The sequence below is a fragment of the Strongylocentrotus purpuratus genome, unplaced genomic scaffold (genome assembly GCF_000002235.5).
Source record: "Strongylocentrotus purpuratus isolate Spur 01 unplaced genomic scaffold, Spur_5.0 spur5_scaffold_2, whole genome shotgun sequence".
Taxonomy (NCBI): domain Eukaryota; kingdom Metazoa; phylum Echinodermata; class Echinoidea; order Camarodonta; family Strongylocentrotidae; genus Strongylocentrotus; species Strongylocentrotus purpuratus.
In genome coordinates this window covers 5,651,835-5,671,007 of record NW_022145605.1, presented here as the reverse complement: position 1 = coordinate 5,671,007, position 19,173 = coordinate 5,651,835, and the positions used below count along the sequence as shown (strand labels likewise).

The following is a 19,173-nucleotide window of genomic DNA, read 5'->3' as shown; positions in this document are numbered from 1 at the left end:
TTCCAAACGATAGAACAAGAATGGTCTCCAAATTGCTTAAAATGGTCGATGCCCGACGATACGATACTTAAGGGTCTAAATGATACATATTTTATTCAAAACGTTCATCTTTTGTCACATCTGGCAAATTCAGTACAATGCTTTGCATTTCTTAACAATTATGTTTGTCAGCATTGTCAAGATTCAAATATTCATTAGAACTAATTAAACACGGTCACAACTTTTTTTCGAAAAATTGTCTACAGTGCAATTTCAATGCGCTATTGTAGGCCCCACATAAACCATGTTTGGATTATTAAAGTAATAGGTCATTGCTATGTTCGCACATTTCCATAGGTTTATTTTTCAAAAGTAGTTGCTAGTTTAATATGAAAGTATACATGTATGTGATTCACGGGTCGACTATAGAACATATATCCCCTTCTATAATGCAGTATAAAACCTGCTGCACACGAGACATCATTTTGTTTGACGCACATTTAGGACGGCGTCAGTAACGTGTGTGGTCTATGACTGACGCACCATGTGAGTTGCATCGCCGCATAAAGAGGTGTTGCTGTTATAATAAACAGTGCTAACCGATGATATTGATAACTGGCCCACAGCTTGGCCAATCACTGCCTCAACAGGCTCATGTAGCATAGAATATAACGCAATCAAAATGACCTCTCGTGTGCAACAGGTCTTAGTGTAGGCCTTCCTTAATTATTACCTAGTAGTTATTAATGGATGGGGGGGGGGGGGGGGGGAAGTCTCTTGCTGACAATTTCAAGAAAAAAACAAATGAACATTCAATATTCAAAAGGGAAACGATGATGATTTTCAACACTAATTTGAGGTTACAAACACCAACATCGTAGACTTCATCAAACTACAGAGTATCCAATAGAGTTTGAAAAAGTAATGCGATATTAAATTTCTTTCCAAACACAATTTGGATCCCTTTAAAAAAGAAAGTTAAATAGTGACTTATGTAAGAGGTTAAGAGCTGGAGGCACCATCACAACAATGATGTAAATGAGCTTTAATAATCAATTGGAGGTGCAGTTCATATCGGGGTAATGCTATGATATGGTAAAGATGTGGTAAAGATATGGTAAACAGGGTAATATGATAACTGGTCCCTCGGGGTGAACAACATAAATAGTGATGGGGTACCCTGGGTAGACAAGACATATTTTTTATTGTAATGATTATCTACCATACAAATGAATGAAAGATTGAAATACTAAACATATTTACAAGGTAAACTTATTCAATTGGTAATTGGAGACCATGAAACAGCAGTAAATTGCTAGTAAAACTATGGTTCCATAAAACTACAAGTAGGCTACAATTCTTGCTTACTAAGTTTAAATTTACAAAGCCAACAAATACGTTGAATGAAAGTAATCATGAACACCTAATAAGAGAAACACCTGAATAACTTTGAAAGTGGAAATATTGGCAAGGAATTGATGAACAAAAGTACAATAAGTAATTGATAAGGTTGCAATAACTTTACTTATTTTGGCAAACATATGTTGTGTTAATACACAGAGGTTAATCTTGGCAAGAAATGAAGACACAAACAATTCTTTTAACAACCTATAATACTATAAATACATAGAAAATGTCAGCTTAACCAAACAAGCTGTGTTAAGAGCTGGTATGGACAATTGAGGTAGCATTGGCAACAGTGGAAGAAGCAAATAAATAGATCTAGCTACAGCTCTACTTAAACGGGTCCAGCCAAAATGTGATCGAGACCTGAAACAGTACGACACTGCCAATAGATTTTGGAAGAAAATGCATTAAAGTATGATTTACCAAGTGCAATATTCTTCCAAGTTAAATGTGTAATGGTCTTAAAATAGTACAACTGCAATTGCATGGCATTTAACACCTTCCAGGAAGATATCAAACCAATTTGAAGACGGTTAGACACTCATTGGACTGATGTGATGTCTTGATAATGCACAGTTGATGCGGTAATATCCTGCAATATTGATATTGATTGAACCATCAGCGCCTCCATCAGGTGAAAATCAAGATAGCTAAAATGTTCAAATCTTCTACTTCAATTTCTGTCAAGAATCTTTACAGAACTCGAGATCCAACTGTTGTCAGATCAGGTTTGAGGTGGCCTTTAAGGTTGGCAGACGGATCAGAGATGGAGCTACGCAGCCAGCTTGATGAAATATAAGTGAGTAGCATGGGCAAAGGCAAGCATGTTGGGTGTTAGACTGACCATGTAACACCAATTACCTTGATGGAGACTATTCAGATGAGGAATTTTGAGTAGTTTGAACCACGTCTGAACGATAAGCTTGCTGTCCTGAATGATGTACCTTGTCAATGAAAGCATGTCAGAGTTGCATTCAACCCTTGCTACCAGCACTCTGTCCAGGCTGTCTACCACAGCATACAAGTATTCACCCTCATCACTGCCTGTGATAGAGTCACCTACATGACCTTCCTCATCGTACATGGTGACTGTGCTGGGTTTGACGGCACAGGTGCTAGTGATCATGACGCCAGTCTTCAAGACGCAGATGTGCATGGCGTTGGTCTTACCAGGGATCACTCTCACAGGATCAGGGTTCCTACTCTTGAACACGTAGATCTCTGGATGGCCATTAATAGCATAGATGTTGTCCTTCTGGTCACTGCACAAGGTGAAAAACCCATTATCTCTCTTGCATGCGTACTGTATACCTATTTTCCTATTTGTATCTTGCGGGTCAAGCTGATGGAATATTTTCCCATCCTGTGATACAACTGTACTGCGATCGGTAAGGATTGCAAGATCATGCACTGCACCAATGGTCCTCATATAAGGTCTCTTTCCACCCGACACAAAGAAGCAATCAGAACCTTGACTATGAGATCCATAACCTATCACCACAGCATTCTGCCACAGTGCTGCCATTCCAGACATCATATGTGGCAAATCAATTTTTCTCACAAGGCTTAACGTGCTTCTTACTCGCGCTGGAGTGCCTAGTACCTTAGTAGTGGCTTGCAGATCTTCTTCATTTATACTCCCCTCAGCAACAGTTTTCACTTCTTCATCCTTACTAGGTGGACCATTCTCTCCAAGCTGAATATGACCAACTTCAAGAACATTGTCATCGGCTGGAAAGAACTGCGTCATTTCTGCCGTTTGTTTGACATCTGCCATTGAAACCTCATCAGTGATCGCCGTCAATGAATTCTTAACATCGCTTAATTGCAAATGATGTGCATTGAGTGAATCCATGTTTGAACATCTGCTTGTGTTGCTGGCCAGTACCCCGAGGCATTTATTTATGGTATCTACTGACTGCCTCTGGTCAGCGATGCAAGTTTGTAGCATCTCGTCATGGTAAACCTGCATATCATATAACCTATGCTGTAATCTCTTCCCATTCTCACGAAGAATCCTTGCCTTTTTTGCCAAGCTTACTTTTACTTTCTTCTTTAAACTCTCAAAGTGAGCATACGTGTCTAGCTTATGCTGCTCAGCACTGGTTATGGATTTGTCAATTCTTGCTTTTTTCTCCTTGCTTTTCCGAAGGAGAGAATCCCTTTTCTTTTTCAATTGTGCATTAAGCTGTTCCTTCTTCTTAATCTTGTGACCTTGGTGTTTATCAATGAAGCAAGTCAGACAGATGAACTCTGCACAATCTTCACACAAAATGTCCCTGAAAAGTTGACTGTGCAATGGACAGAAATCTGCAGAGCTTCCCTCTTCTTTCTTGCATAATTCATCTTTCAGGACCTTGACTGAGAAGTTTGATGGAAACCCAGAGACCCTATCGTGTGCCAGCTTGGTGCGCTTCCTGCAGACAGGGCACTCCATGTAATCTCGACCTGTGTGCTGTTTATCATATTCCTGGAGACAGGCCTTGCAGAAGGTATGCCCACAAGCCAGGAGGGTGGGGTTCTTGAAGGCATCAAGACACAGGGGGCACTGCAAACCTTCGGGGCACTGGTCTCCCTCGTCAGACAATGCAGAACCTGAGCTTGTTAATTCTAAATTGGGGAAAGGAAAACAAATATTTTAAAAATCTTAAGTTATCTTCAAATGTATAGAAAACAGATCACGTTATATGCCATTCTTTACACTTTGTACAGATTATGCAAGTGTTGCCTGCATTATGCACTCTCTGAGGAAACCCCAATCATCATTTTATCTAAAAGCTGGGCATTTTCATTCTTTCCATAAAGGCAATATGAAGTAATTTTTCTAAAAAGTTATTAAAATGAAGCTCTGATAGTTTATCCACTAGGCCATGGCGTTTTACGCTGCCTTCAGGGAGGGATTGGTTTTAATCCAATATATGTTCAAGAGTTGATTGTGGACCTTTTTGGGCCGGCATCTTGGTAGAGTCAGTATGCACTGATATTAATACTGATGGTAAATCTCCAATGTGTGTATCTATTGACCACTGATGGTTAATATTCTTTTATATGATACTAATTAATACCAAATGTTTGAGAACTGGGAAAGATTATGTTTTCTCTTTCTGTAACCAAATGCGTAATGTTTCATTGTCAGAACAATGATCTATTTGGAAATACAATTCGATTCAGATTCAGATCAAATCAGTTTGATTCAATTCAGTTCAGTTCAACTCAAATCAATTTAGAATACGTCACTGCAAGTGTTTTCAAAACTGACAACACAAATATGGCCTCCTTCAACTATCATTATGATGTTAGAAAATTACATGGAAGAGCAATTTCAGGTGCTGAAGGTCAACAGTCAGTACATTTTCAGGGTGTCCATCCACCTACACAGTTACTGTTATGAAGATAACCACTGACAAGATTTTACAAAGATCAAGGTCAGTTCAGTCATTCTGTATTCCCCCCCCCCCCCAAAAAAAAAAGAACACACAAAACAAACAACCATTAGATTTCGATACATAGAAAGTATTTCAAGAAGTACAGATGGCTCAAAAATTCCTAATATCAGTACAATTTAATCCCGGCCCCCCCACTCAGGTTTCGAAATGACCGCATGGGTGTTGCCAAAATGTCCGGTAAAGGGGTACTTTTCGTGCGACAAAGTCCGGCCCGAGAAATGTAAAAAAAGGGGGTGTACTTGACTTTCACCCGGAGATTTCTCTAAAAAGGGGGTGTTTTTCTCTCATCTCTTTGTAATTAAAAAAGGGGGTTATAAAATATCTTGAAGTTGAATATAGAAAAATTGATGAAATCCCGCGATCAGATTTCAGAAATTCCTGCTAGTTTTGAAAGCTTATTCAGGATTATTTCATTATGAAAAGTAAAATCATTGATTCCCATGCACTCCCGTCCCAGTACGGCGGCATGTACCGTAGAGATATTAGTAGTATATAGCTCTATGGGCAGTACGGACTTCTCAAAATCTGTGTGTGTGAGAGAGAGAGAGAGAGAGATAACAACAGAACGTATAGTCTGTATGGCGCATCCGCTAGCTGCACGCTCAGCATGCATATCGGGCTAGGCTCGATCGGCATCAAGCTGGGGCATCAAGATGGGGTATGAGGCGTGGGCCCTGCCAAAATTGTCATGATTGCGACGTCTTTGAGCAGGATCCACAGTCTCCTCGTTGTGGATATTGTGGCTGTCTACCTGTGGCTCACAGGGTGGCACATTCAGGTGAGTAGTTTGCCCTATAGTTTGATCGCAATATAGTAACACTTTCAAACTCATTTTCCTACACCCATGAAAATGATAATGTGGGACTTGGATCTAGACCTAGTGTAGTGTAGGCTACCCTAATTCACACACACCTGCATAATACTATCCTGGCTGTGTATTAAAGGGATCGTTTAACAATGTTAAATCTGAGATGCAAGGCCCTACATGTTATCATTGTCTATATGGTGTAATATTGAAGCCCTTATAAACTAGATGGAATTCGACTGCGCGCAGTCGAAAATGATGCCTCCTTCATAGAGCAATTTTACAAGAATCTACTCAGTTCATTGGCTCTGCAAGATTCATAAATGATCTAAGTTTGGCAGGAATCCATCAATCTGTTCTAATGATAATACGATCACAAGCTATTTTTGCATACATAATGAGCCGCATGACCTTGACCTTTACCTCATAACCCCAAAATCTAATCAGTTCATCAGCTCTGCAAGTAACATACATGACCTAAGTTTGGCAGGAATCCATCGATCGGTTCTTGAGATAACGCGATCACGAGCTGTTTTTGCATACATAATGTGCGCTGTGACCTTTGACCTCGTGACCTCAAAATCTTATCAGTTCATCAGCTCTGCAAGTAACATACATGACCTAAGTTTGGCAGGAATCCATCAATCGGTTCTTGAGATAACGCAATCACAAGCTGTTTTTGCATACATAATGTGACCTTTGACCTTTGACCTCGTGACCCCAAAATCTAATCAGTTCATCGACTCTGTAAGATACATACATGACCAAAGTTTGGCAGGAATCCATTCATCGGTTCTTCAGATAACGCGATCACAAGCTGTTTTTGCATACATAATGAGCCCTGTGACCTTTGACCTTTGACCTTGTGACCCCCAAAATCTAATCAGTTCATCGGCTCCGCAAGATACATACATGACCAAAGTTTGGCAGGAATCCATTTATCTGTTCTTCAGATAACGCGATCACGAAAACAGGACGTACGTACAGACGTATGGACAACCCGAAAACATAATGCCTCCGGCTACTTCGTAACGGAGGCATAAAAATTGTGCTTCAAAATGATCAAGAAGAAAAACTTGAAGAAGTGCCAACCAGTAATGACAGCTTATCTGAGATGAGAGGGGGGGGGGGTGTCTGCATGTCCTGAGATAGGGGGTACATTGAGCAGTGTTCCAGATTTAGGGGGTCTCCAAGGCAGGAAAAGCCAGTGAAAAGCCCACGAAAGGGGGTTCGGAAATGTTTGCAGTGCTCAGATAGGGGGTCTTTTAAAAAAGAGGGAACAAGCATACGCGTACCCTAAATAACACTGAGTGGGGGGGGGGGGGGCCGGGAATTTAATTCACAATGCAATGCAAGACTAGTAAACGTTATATTTTAAGGTTGCGCCATAATGCCCACGGGTAATTGATTATTATAGTGCCAGCTAGTACTGAGAACAAACAAAAAAGTGATATTAATGATACCTTGAGACAGTGCTGCATCCCCAAATGTTTCTAAAATTGAAGATGATGCTGTGTCTGTAGATGGTCCTGGTGCATTGGATGGTCCTGCTATTCCAGATGGTTCTGCTGCCCTGGATGGTCCTGCAGCTCCAGATGGTACTGATGCCCTAGATGGTCCCATGGCCCCAGATGGTCCTGCTGCATTTGATGTTCCTGCAGCCGCAGAAGGTCCTGCTATTCTGGATGGTTGTGCTGCCCTAGATGGTCCTGCAGCTCCAGATGGTACTGATGCCCTAGATGGTCCTGCAGCTCCAGATGGTACTGACGCCCTAGATGATCCTGCAGCTCCAGATGGTACTGATGCCCTAGATGGTCCAGTGTCCCCAGTTGGACCTGCTGCATTGGATGGTTCTGCTGCCCTGGATGGTCCTGCAGCTCCAGATGGTTGTGCTGCCCTAGATGGTCCTGAAGCTCCAGATGGTACTGATGCCTTAGATTGTCCCATGGTGAAAGATGGTCCTGCTGCATTGGATGTTCCTGAATCCCCAGATGGTCCTGCTATCCCGGATGGTTCTGCTGCCCTAGATAGTCCTGTAGCTCCAGATGCCCTAGATGGTCCTGCTGCATTGGATAGGCCTGATACCCCAGATGGTCTTGCATGTGGTGATAGTCTATGATAAATGAAGATGGGTTTACCTATGCTCACACCAATATCTTTTCCTTTCCTTAAGATGCACAGGTCTTGCACTTCAAAGTATTTCCTGAAACGAGATAAAAAGCATTTCATTCACAAGGAATATCAGAGTTAATTGATGTAAATGTTGGGGAGTACTAGCCTGTTAATTGTTAAAGTATGTAAACATATACACTTGACAACTAAGTCAACCGGGCAATGTCCATTGGTCAGTGCTACGTTTGAATATATTTGCTCTTAACTCTACTAACTATAGCTACCCTTCTCTCTCTCTCCAATTCCTGACCCCCCCCCCTCCCCCAACTCTCTCTCTCTCTACTCTCCCTTTTTCCCCTCTTCTCTTTCTTGCTTTTCTCTCCTCTCTCTCCATCTCCCCTCTATCCATCACACCACACCCTCATTATCTCTCCTTCTCCACCACTGTACATACCTATTACGTGTGAGGGTGTAATTATCTAGTCTAATTATCGCTTTCTCATCCAGCTGTCCCGATGTCAACTTCCACTTGAGATTCTTTGCCAGCATTGCTATGGAAACAACATGCAATATATATAAACAATCATATTATATTAGCTTGCCAGACAACTATAGCATTTTAATTTGTTTTTCCACAACCACATTGTACTTTTTGTTTGCTACAAGCTTTTTTGGTCCAGACATATTACAGCATTGATGATGAAATAGAAATTTATGTCCAACTTGAAGAATGTGTTACAAACTATTATGAAAAGATTCCATCCCCGATTTCCATGATTGAACTCAAGTAAGAAAAAAAAAAGAAAAAAAGAAGAAGTTGTAAACTGAAGCCTACCATTCCATCACAACCCTATAGACAATTTTACAAAGCTTTGCTTGCACATAATATATTTCATTAGTTTTAGAGTTTACAACACACCTACATGCATTTAAATTTGTGGCTCCATTTGTGGCCTAGAACATATATTTCTTTTTCACTTATATGATATATAAAATTCCCTTTAAGGAGGCTAAAACTTCACAACAGCTTATAATTGTTAGTATTTTGAGCAAACTTGTGAATATATCCCAAGTTTCTTTTCAAAATGATTATTCAATTTCACTATTCTGTTGAAATATATGAATGAAAGGAAGATCTAAATTCTTACTTGCCACATCTCTTCATCAATAAAAATGTTGATGCAATTAAATGATGAGGAAGAGCCATTACCTACACAGATATGCTGTCCATCTGATAGCATCACATCCCAGCGATTCAAAGATTTGCCATTAATAGTAGTCGTCCTCTGTACAGTGCATAAAACAGACAAAAAACATAATATTGCGCTTTCAAACTCAGGAACAGTTAGGCTTTCTCCACATCTGAGATCATCACTAACAGCAGAACAATTCAAACAGAGTTTGAAAATGTATAATCTGTTCTGGGACCACACAGATTCATCGAACAAACACCGTCACTGCTTGGGAAATTTAACTTCAATGCTAACCCAGGAGTGGCATCTATTGTTAATTTTCCAATAAATTATAGTAATAAAGTGTCACTAGGACACCAAGGTAATTGATACCAAAGAAACTTACATATGGGGTGAAAAACAGTTTAAAGGATGACAGGTTGGAAGACCTCTTTTAGCAGTTTAGTAGAATATGTCATGGTAGTTTGAAGGGGCAGGCATTTAATGTATAAAAAGGAGAACACTTTTTTTAACCAAAATTACTTACAAATGTATCTAGAGAAGGGACATATGATACCGTTGAAAACAATGATGATTATATTCACGAAAAAAATGCACTGTTCATTTTTATGGAATGTGGGGCAGGGATGCCAACCTTTCAGAGCACAAATCCGTAATCATAAGGCTAAAAATCCGTAATTTGGAGACAAAATCCGTAATTTTCTGCGCGACGCAAATTTTTCTGCACGCTGGCAAGCGCAGCTCCCGCAGGCAAGCGCGATAGCACAACAAGTTAAATAAAAGTAACATAGTCTACCTGTTCATTAGTTGGTGTTACACGATGCATTTCCATTTCTTACTGTATTCTTCTTTAAAAGTCTGTAACTTCTTGCCACGCTTCTTAGTTGTGGAAGACATGATGATTGATATCTAAATCCAACCAACATGAGTTCAGATTGTCGACGAAAATCGACGAACGCTGTGACAGCCTGTGAGAAATCCGACAGTGTACACGGCGCTAGCGTAGCGAGGCCTGGCGCTGGGCATATGGGCGGGCGGTAGCGGCGCGGCCAAGAGAGGTATTTCACCCGGCCCCCGCTCGCGAAGCACATGTTGTATGCACATGTATGCACTGAAAGGGGTGTGCTAGATAACAAATTGTCCAATCGGAAGCCCTGTGGGATTTCTATGCATGGATTCAAGGATGGCTGCGCTGCAATAGTCAAAAGTACGTGCTAAACCTTAAACGTGCTAAACCTTAAAGTGCTAATTTTGAAAATCGGCAAAATCTGCAAAATCCGGAATTTATGGTATGAAAATCGTACCGCCCGTAATCGGCCGATTTCCCGTAGAAATTACGGGAAATCCGTACTAGTTGGCATCTCTGGTGGGGCAGTGTGCCCATACTTGAACCCACTTAAATTTTAACCCGACGCTGGGTTTAAGCTTTTATTCAAATCAAGGTTTAATAAAGAAAGTTGGTCTGAGGTCTAAAGTTAATTACGTTAAACCTAATCTTAGAGTAGACCCAGCGTCAGGCTAAAATCTGTAAAATACAGGGGTGCCGGATAGTGAGCACTGAAAAAAAGGGAAGAAAAAAAAAAAAAATCCTAAAAAGGATTCAGGAAAAGAAAAAATGGCATCTTACAACTTCCACCCCCCCCCCCCCCCCCCCCCCCCATTTTGAGTAAGAAAATTAGGAAAAAACAAGGAAAATCTGGAAAATAGGGGGGAAATCTGGAAATTGGTGTAAAATCATGAAGAAGAAAGAAAAATAAAATAATCGGGAAACCAATTTAAATTGGGTAATTATCAGGCCTGAAAATAAGGGACACCAAAAGAGACGCCAACAACTTTGTATGCCAAAGCGGGGCAACCAAATTTTTTGGTCAAGTCCTACATAGTCTAGTCATTTACAGACATGTCCTCTGTAGACTGTAGAACCCGGAGACTCCCTGGTATAGTGGTAGAACCTACTTACCAAAAACTGTAACTTTGGAAATTTTGGACTTTCACCTCGATAAATGGCCTGCATGAAAAAGAAAGATTATATGCATGTAATTGTAAATAATTACTATTTATGGTAAAATCTTAGACAAGAAATAATACGCAGACATTGTGCATGTGTCCAGACAGTTGATTTAAAACGGTAATTTCAAGTGTACATTACATGAGCACTTCAAATTTTTTTTTCATACTCAACACCCCCCGTCCCCCCCCCCCCCCCCTTCTCTGTTTGATCAAAACAAAAAATTGCATTAGATCTCCCTGGAAGCAGTTCCCCAAAGTTGACAGCCCTGTCTAAAACAAAAGTAAAATCCGCCAGCCATCATGGCCATATATGGGCAGGGAGATTGACAAGCAAGGCATAGCAATCAATCAATCATGAATTAGAAATCATCCTTCCCGGACTGGCCCAGCCCCAGGCTACCGACCGAGCCCGTGAATTTTACTACTACTAGACCCACTAGGCCTAGATTTAGGCCCATTTGTGTATCATAGATTAGGTCTAGATCATTTAAAATCTATACTAGCTACCAGTATACCCGCCTGACGAGATCTAGGCACAGGCTAGCGGGTAGGCCAGTCTAGGCCTATATCCTATCGATCTAGATCTAGACTAGATCTATATACCATTAAACTAGCCTAGATCTACTTTGACCTAGATCTAATTCAGGCCCAGGCCCAGGGACTTTTTAACAAAGCCTTTTTTCGATGACAAATGACGTCACAAAGATGACTTTAAATAGGGCCCAGGTCTAGACCCTACATGACCCACCTTGCCTTTGGGCCTGGCTTTTGCCTTTAGACTAGATTTCTAGATCTAGAGAATAGATTAGACCCTATTCTATATTTAAACGTCTTTGGTTGCGGGCCGGGCGGGCGGGCGCGCGCCTGTTTGAAGTTATCTACCGTAGGCCTAGTCCTAGTGAGGATCTGAGACATTACGGTAGGCTAGGCCTAGACTCTAGACCGAATTCCGACCCTACCCCAATAAGAGGCTAACGAACGAAAGAGACGGAAAATTCGGTCTAGGCCAGGCCTAGAAGTCTAGATAATTTTACACAGTCACAGGCTAGGCGCGCTCGCGCAACCCACCATATTCGGTATGCACTTAGATCTAATTGTAATTGTGCGGCGGCTTTCCGTGAAAAAGTGTATACTAATATCAACGTTTATCCGAAGAATATACTCCAAAAATAACAAGAAAATTGACACGAAACAGGTAATACCCATAACGACTTTTAATTCATGATCTTTATTTGGACAATTAATGAACATTTACTTAATTTTGGGTATGATTTAGTAGGGTATCTCCACGCCGGAGTTACGGGTCAAATTTTGGATTGGTTTCTGAACGCGCCAATAATTCTTACCGAAATCGCTCCTTCGGTAAGCGAAACCGCCTCTTCGGTTTCGTCTTCTGATTCGTCTTCTGATTCTGATTCAACCTCATCCAACATCCCCAACATCAACATCGCCAGCGCCATCGGTATTTAAAGGAACCTGGTTCTTGTTTACATATGAATACCCTCCATATGATGCTCTTCTGCAGTGGGCCGGATCGGAGAAGAATATGGCGGTTGTATGGCGCGCGCGTCTTACAGCAACTATGCAGGGCCGGTGTGACCGCACCGTTTGTCCTACCAGTTTCGTTTGTCCGTCGGACATAACATGCGGGTTTTCTGCTCGCATCGATCGTCCGTGACTCGCACGGACACGGATCGTCCGAGGGACGATCCGTCCGAGGGACGATCCGTGCGGTTTGCTATCCGCACAGTCTGTCCTCATTTTGTTTTACGTGTATATTTGATAAAAGGAAGCAACTCGGTAAATCATGTGGTAGACATTTTTTCTAGATATTACATAATAATAACTCTCTACAATTTTTTTAAAGCAAATGGGCCAGTCCTTTTGAAAGTAGAAGTGAATATTTATTTTATTTAAACCTTTATTCTATGAATATCGGCCCCAAAACTGTTGTAATCGATTATACTTTTGTACGTGGCTTCGTTCTTCAACCAACTCACTACTAGTATATACTCGTGATCCAGGAAAATAAAAGTGAAAATGTGGTTGAAAGTGAGTGGGGGAGGCTAGAGTATTTAAGATAAGGTAGAGCGTAGCACAAATTGGCGGATGCTCAGGGTGTAGGGGCATTTAATTACGGTCAGATGAGCATATTTTCATACCTTATTCATGACACTAGCAGGTCAATAATTGGCGTATGGTCCAAGGGGTGGAGCCCCCGGAAGCGCAGGGGTTTTAGGCATTAAATTACGGTCAGATGAGCATCCAGGGGCCAGCCTTAGGGCACAAGGTGGGATCAAGGGGGCAGAGCCCCCGGAAGCTCAGGGGTATGGGCATTTAATTACGGTCACATGAGCATACTTTCTTTTCTATTTCTTTCTATTTAATTATCTTTAATATACTTTTTCAAAAGTGTGGGGGGGGGGGGGGCTTGAGCCCCCAAGCCCGCCGTTCCACAGGTCCTGACAAGTATTGTTTTCCTGATCCGTATATAGGACAAGGCCCTGGGGCAGCTTGCCATGCATAATCCGATATTTGGGTCGTTTTCCGGTCAGAACTAGCCCTTACTATCATTCCAGGATTTTGTTTCAGAACCTGCATGAGACAAAGTTACCCAATCCCTTTAAGTTTCAAAAAGTAGACTTCATTGACAAGTACAAAGGCTTAGGGACCGGGGGGGGGGGGGGCTTGGGGGGCTCAGATATCATTGAGCCCCGCAAAATATTTTGCGGGGCTTATAGATATCATTAAGCCCCCCAATTTGTCGGTGGGGCTTAGATATCATTGAGTCCTTAGGGGCTAAGATACCATTGAGCCCCCAATATTTAAGCGGTGCTCAGATATCATTGAGCCGCCCCCGATACTTATTGCGGGGCTCGGATATCATTAAACCCTCCCCCCCCCCCTCCTCCCCAATCATTATATTCTAGGCATGAAACTCATGTATACCTATAATCTACAGGCTTACCATTCAAATATAAACATTTTATAAATATTTATTTGGGGAGGAGGGGGGGGGGGGGCTCAGACATCGGATCTCGCATACCATTGACCCCCAAAAATATATTTGGTGGATCTCAGATAATTATCATTGAAACCCCCAAATATTTTGGCGGGACTCTGATATCATTGAGCGCCCCCCCCCCCCCCATATTTTGGTGGAGCTCAGATATCTTTGAGCCCCCCCCTCCCATATGTTTGTGGGGCTCAGATATCACCCAATTGTTTTTTGTGGGGCTCGGATAACATCACGGAGCCCCCCGATATTTGTGTGGGGCTCGGATAACAACACGGAGCCCCCCGATATTTTGTGAGAGGCTCGGATATCATTGAGCCCCCCCCCCCCCCATATTTTGGCCGGGCTCGGTTATCATTATCATTATAGATTGGTGCACATCATTATGCTCGATCATCCTCACCTATCTGTTTGATTTCATTCCTCTTTTAGTCTTCCTTTATTTGCTACCTATGATATTTGATAAATACCTATATATGCAAAATAAACCCTGGAGGTTTAAAGTTGTAAAGTCCAGGGCAGTTCAACACACGCAATCATGAAATAAAGATGTCTTCATCGAAGTGTCTCTGTAGGTTTAGAACCAAGCCCTGTGCCTACCCGCTCAGGCCACTCTACATTCAGGGGCGTCGCTAAAGGGGGGGGGGGTGTGGGTTTGAAGTCGGTGGGATTTTTGTTATGTCGGTCGGCCAGCAAGTTTTTCCCCTTCGAGCTGTGACTTTTTATCGGACAAAGAAACATTTTTGAAAATTCAGACAATGATTTAGAGTCAGTACAATGAATAGTCTTCTTTTTCTAATAATTTAATGAAACGTTGAAGCTCCCGCACTTCGCGCGAGAGGGGGAGAAACTGAATTCAGACAATTAGGGTTAAGAGTAGAGAACGGTACACAACAAATCGTCTTCTTTCTATAATAACTTAATGAAACGTCTAAGCTTCCGCGCTGCGCGTGGGATGGGGAAACTGAATTCAGACAAGGATTAAGAGTCGAGAACGGTACAACAAATCGTCTTCTTTTCATAATAATTTAATGAAACGTGTAAGTTACCGCGCTTCGCGCGGGAGGCCTTTCACCCATCCCCTCCCCCACGCGCGCTATTTAAGTGATTCGCTTGCTCAATACCGCCCAGGCGCGGATCCAGGATTTCTTAGGGGAGGGGGCCCAACTTTTTTTTTTTTTTTTGCTCCCGAAAATTTGAAAATCGCGCCGGCCGAAAAGTCGCTCAGTGGGGGGGGGGGGGGGGGGGGGGGTACAGAGCACATTTTTTTTTTTTTTGATCCTCAAAAAAAAATTCAATTTGCACCCCCCCTTGAGCGCCAGGGGGGGGGGGGGCCCAACCCCCCAAAAAGGTAAAAATCACGTGATTTTACATGATTTTTTTCTCAAGGGGGGGGGGGGCCCCCCCCCTGGATCCGCCACTGATACCGCCCCTCCCTAAAATAAGATCCTAGCTACGCACCTGCGTTTAAATATATAGCTATGATGCTAACTAAGTTGACGAAATAATTTGTATATTCATGTCGTCGACGAAAACGACCATTTGCGCATAACAATTTAGCCTTCGCATGATCATTTTTGTGATAGTTTCCTTCTGCATTTAATTTTGTTGCTGTTATGAGCTTATATTCATATTTTTGTTATCAAACAGGATTAAATAAATGAATATATAAATACATTTGTACAATTCGATTTGTACGATAGTTGTACAATGATGATAGAAGAACCATGAAAATCGCAACTGATCTTCCCTAATTCTTTTCCCCCTTTTCTTTTCTTCCTCTTTGTTTTCTGTCCCTTTCTCTCCTCTTTCCCTTTCTTTCTCTCTCTCTCTTTGCTGAGGGGGGGGGGGGGAGGGGTACACATCGGGAAAAATTGCAACTGATCTCCCTTACCTTTCTTCTTCCTCTTTTTTCCCCCTTTCCCTTCCCTTACTTCTCTCTCTCTCTCATTTAACTTTAATGAGGGAGGCAGGGACCTTTCGCCCCCTCCCCCGATCCATATGATGTTGGTGGGATTAATTGCAATTGATCTCTACTTCTTTTTACCCTTTTCTTTACTTCTTCCTCTTTTGTGTTCCATTTTAGCTCTCCTCTTTCCCTTTCCCTTCTTTCTCTCTTTTTTTTTTGGCGGGGAGGGGGGGGGGTGGTCGGGGGGGGGGGGCAGAGGCAAGGGCCTTTCTCCGCGATCCACATCTTGTGTGCATGAAAATTGCAACTGATATCCCTTCTTTTCTTTTCTTCTTTTGGTTCTTTCCCTTTCCTTCCTTCTCTCTTGTTTTGCGGGGGAGGCAACAGCAAGGGAGGCAAAGGCCTTTCGCCCCCGATCACCTTCTTTTCCCCTTTCTTTTCTTCTTCCTCTTCTTCCTTTCCCTTACTCTCCGCTTTACCTTCTCTCTCTTTCTCTTCATTTTTTGTTGGCGGTTGGGGGTCAAGGCCCTCTCGCCCCCCCCCCCCCCACCCCCTGGATCCGCGCCGGGAAGACCTGTAGTGTCATCCCTAGCTAGCTGGCAAAGCTGAATATGGGTTATCCAGTCGTTTCATTCATTAAGTATAATTATACTTGTATTGAATATGTATACGTGTGGACTAGAGTACGGACATTCGGTGCGGCAGGCGGACTATTGGTGCGAGACGTCTTCCGCACAGATTGTCCGTCAGACATTTGAGACGCGCACGGAAAGTATGATTTTTGTATACATATCAAAGTAATATTTAGCACATTTAAGCTCAGTGTGTCTCGTGATTCAGCTTTGATGGCAGCCAATATTTTTGTTTTAATCATTCTATCTGGTTATCTTTAAAAATTAAAAATAAATTTCTCTGCGAATATCAAATCGACTCTAAAGTTATGTTCTGTCGTTTTGGGGAAGTGATATGATTCGAGTCTTCGAATGGGTATTGTCATTCAATTCAATTCAATTCAAATAATTTTATTTCATAACTCGATCAAAACATGTCGGCATAACAAGACCCCTGAACATCCGGTGGCTTTGCCCCCCCCCCCCCCTGGACCCTATCTAGGGCCCTAAGGCGGTCCACTGGATGCTAATCTGATGGAAATTTAATGCCCAAAACCCCTAAGCTTCTGGGGGCTCTTTCGACCTCTTTGTGCATGGCTGATTGTCAACGAAACGTAGTTAAGTCTTTTGTCGAGTCTGCTCGTTGCTATGGCAGGCAACCAGTAAAAACCAATTCGTTTCATCAAATTATGGAAATGCAAGCATTAATTTAAACAAACAGAACTTTGTTATTTCTGATTGAGGTGTCGTATGAAAGGGCAGAAAATAAACTTTCTAGAAATGTGATTTTCTCTTTGAAATTCAGATAACGCCCGCCAAATGACTTTTTGGTACCCTCTCTTCAATTTGTTTTTAATCACTCGCGCGTGAAATATGCATCATATGAGTTACATCAAATGAAAGAGGAGGATCTATGCTTTACAAATATGTGTCATTTATTAATTATAATTGTGATTAATTCTCGGTTTCGTTTTTTCTGGGACGCACTGTATAGTAGGCCTACTTGCGATATGGGCACAAGGTCATTTTCCTCGACAACATAAATATATTAAGATTTATTTCGTTAACTTAGTCAACATCGTAGCTACACCCGTACAAATTAGTGCTCACCACCACCTCCCCCACCACCCCCCCCCCGCCTTTTCGCCGGCTAATTCGCGGATAAACTTTTTCTCACGAAAAAAAAAATTAAGTGCTCATTACACCCCTCGCAATGATTCACTCTCACCTCTGGCTCAAAAGTGGCAACCCTATAAGAACCCCCCCCCCCTCCTTAAAAGCTTGTACGGGCTTGAGCTATATATTTAACTGCAGGCACGTAGCTAGATTCTTATTTTGGGGGCGGTGGTGAGTAAGCGAAGCGTGCGAATCACTTCAAGATAAAGACCAGTTATGGTCATGCGATTGCATTATGAAAAAGGCGTGGTGGAATCGATCAGAAAAGGTTGATCATTAAGCATATAGGCTAAGTATTGGTGTGTCCTCCAAGGTTCAGGAATCATCAAATGATAAGAAATATTGGCCCAGTCTTGGTAATGTTATAAGCACTGTACACAGAAAGATGTTAATGGGACTACGCACACGTGCGCGACACGTGTGTTATATCTATCAGGTCCAAATAGATAAAATAATTTACCAAATATATCAATTAGTAGGCGGTTTCTTGGCAAAATTTGTATGACCACGTAGTAGTAAAAACATATTCTTTCACATGATTGGTAGTAAGAGCTTCCATTTCATTTTTCGAGAGGGGGCGTTTCCAAAACTGGTCTATACCTTTAAAGAGCCTCGTTTCCGGGGTGTCTGGAAGACCTGTGGTCATGCATGCTTACAGTATTTCTACATGACTGAGACCCCCGGGACATGAATATGGAAATTTGGAGGAAGTAAATATCATCAACCTTTAAGCATTTCAGGTGGGGTAGCATGGTCACGATAACCAACTCGGGTACAAAATAGCGTACTGATTTCTTTTGCAGCAAAAGAATATTATTATTCACACACTTGGATGTTGCCCACAAAATATTACAATAGGATATATGTGGTAAGATTAGACTATTATATAGCATAACTAATATTCTATCAAAAACAAAACATTTTATTCTATACAGTATGCCAATATTTCTGGAGATTGATGTAACGGTGTGTTTTACATGGTCGCTCCAGTCTTTTCAATGGTTTTTACACCAATGAACTTTGTACATGTCTTTCTCGCTGTAGAAAAAACATTTATTTTATTATTTAGAGCAAGCTTATCATTAGATTTTCTACCTCTATAATATATCAATAGAATCATATCTATCATTAATTCTATGATTTTTTTCCCCGGGCTCCCCCTGGATCCGCCGCTGGTCAAGGGCAGATTCCCAGTAAGCTAAGGGGTTTCAGGCATTTAATTATCAATAATTCATTGCATTTTGCCCCGACCCCCAACATAAAAGTATCCTCTATGTGGGCATTCCATGAACCATAATGCAGAGCCCTACAGAGGAATTTTTCCTGTTGGGGACCGGGGTGAAATGCAATGAATTATTGAAAAATTATTGCATTTTCTTTGTTTATAATTGTGATTAAGTTATGATAAAACATTGATAATTCTCAGTTTCTTTTTTTATGGGACGCACTGCATATACTCAGTCTTATCTCAATACTTACGATAAAATATTGCAGAAGACTTTGACATTA

The 19,173-nt window shown here is 41.7% G+C and overlaps 1 protein-coding gene across 2 annotated transcripts; it reads right to left on the bottom strand.

Annotated features, from left to right (window-relative positions):
- Positions 1-748: 748 nt before the first annotated feature.
- LOC100888142 lies at positions 749-12,629 on the bottom strand. 2 transcript variants are annotated; one of them, XM_030991494.1, is made up of 6 exons: positions 12,299-12,629; positions 10,903-10,950; positions 8,960-9,035; positions 8,204-8,300; positions 7,101-7,840; positions 749-3,996 (listed from the first exon to the last, which is right to left on the bottom strand). In XM_030991494.1, the coding sequence occupies exons 1-6, from the start codon at positions 12,410-12,412 to the stop codon at positions 2,159-2,161; spliced, it is 2,913 nt and encodes a 970-aa protein (XP_030847354.1). In that variant the 5' UTR covers positions 12,413-12,629; the 3' UTR covers positions 749-2,158. The 2 variants fall into 2 exon arrangements, with proteins under 2 accessions (XP_030847354.1, XP_011676394.2); XM_011678092.2 differs by lacking the exons at positions 10,903-10,950; positions 12,299-12,629 and having other exon boundaries at positions 8,964-9,033.
- Positions 12,630-19,173: the final 6,544 nt, after the last annotated feature.

Bases quoted from the DNA above. Each gene is read 5' to 3' on its own strand.
- LOC100888142 (XM_030991494.1), bottom strand. From the start codon at position 12,412: ATGGCGCTGGCGATGTTGATGTTGGGGATGTTGGATGAGGTTGAATCA. The intron at 10,951-12,298 runs GTAAGAATTATT...TTTTTCATGCAG, and splicing joins TTACCGAAGGAGCGATTTCG to GCCATTTATCGAGGTGAAAG. The intron at 7,841-8,203 runs GTATGTACAGTG...ATCTCGTTTCAG, and splicing joins TACACCCTCACACGTAATAG to GAAATACTTTGAAGTGCAAG.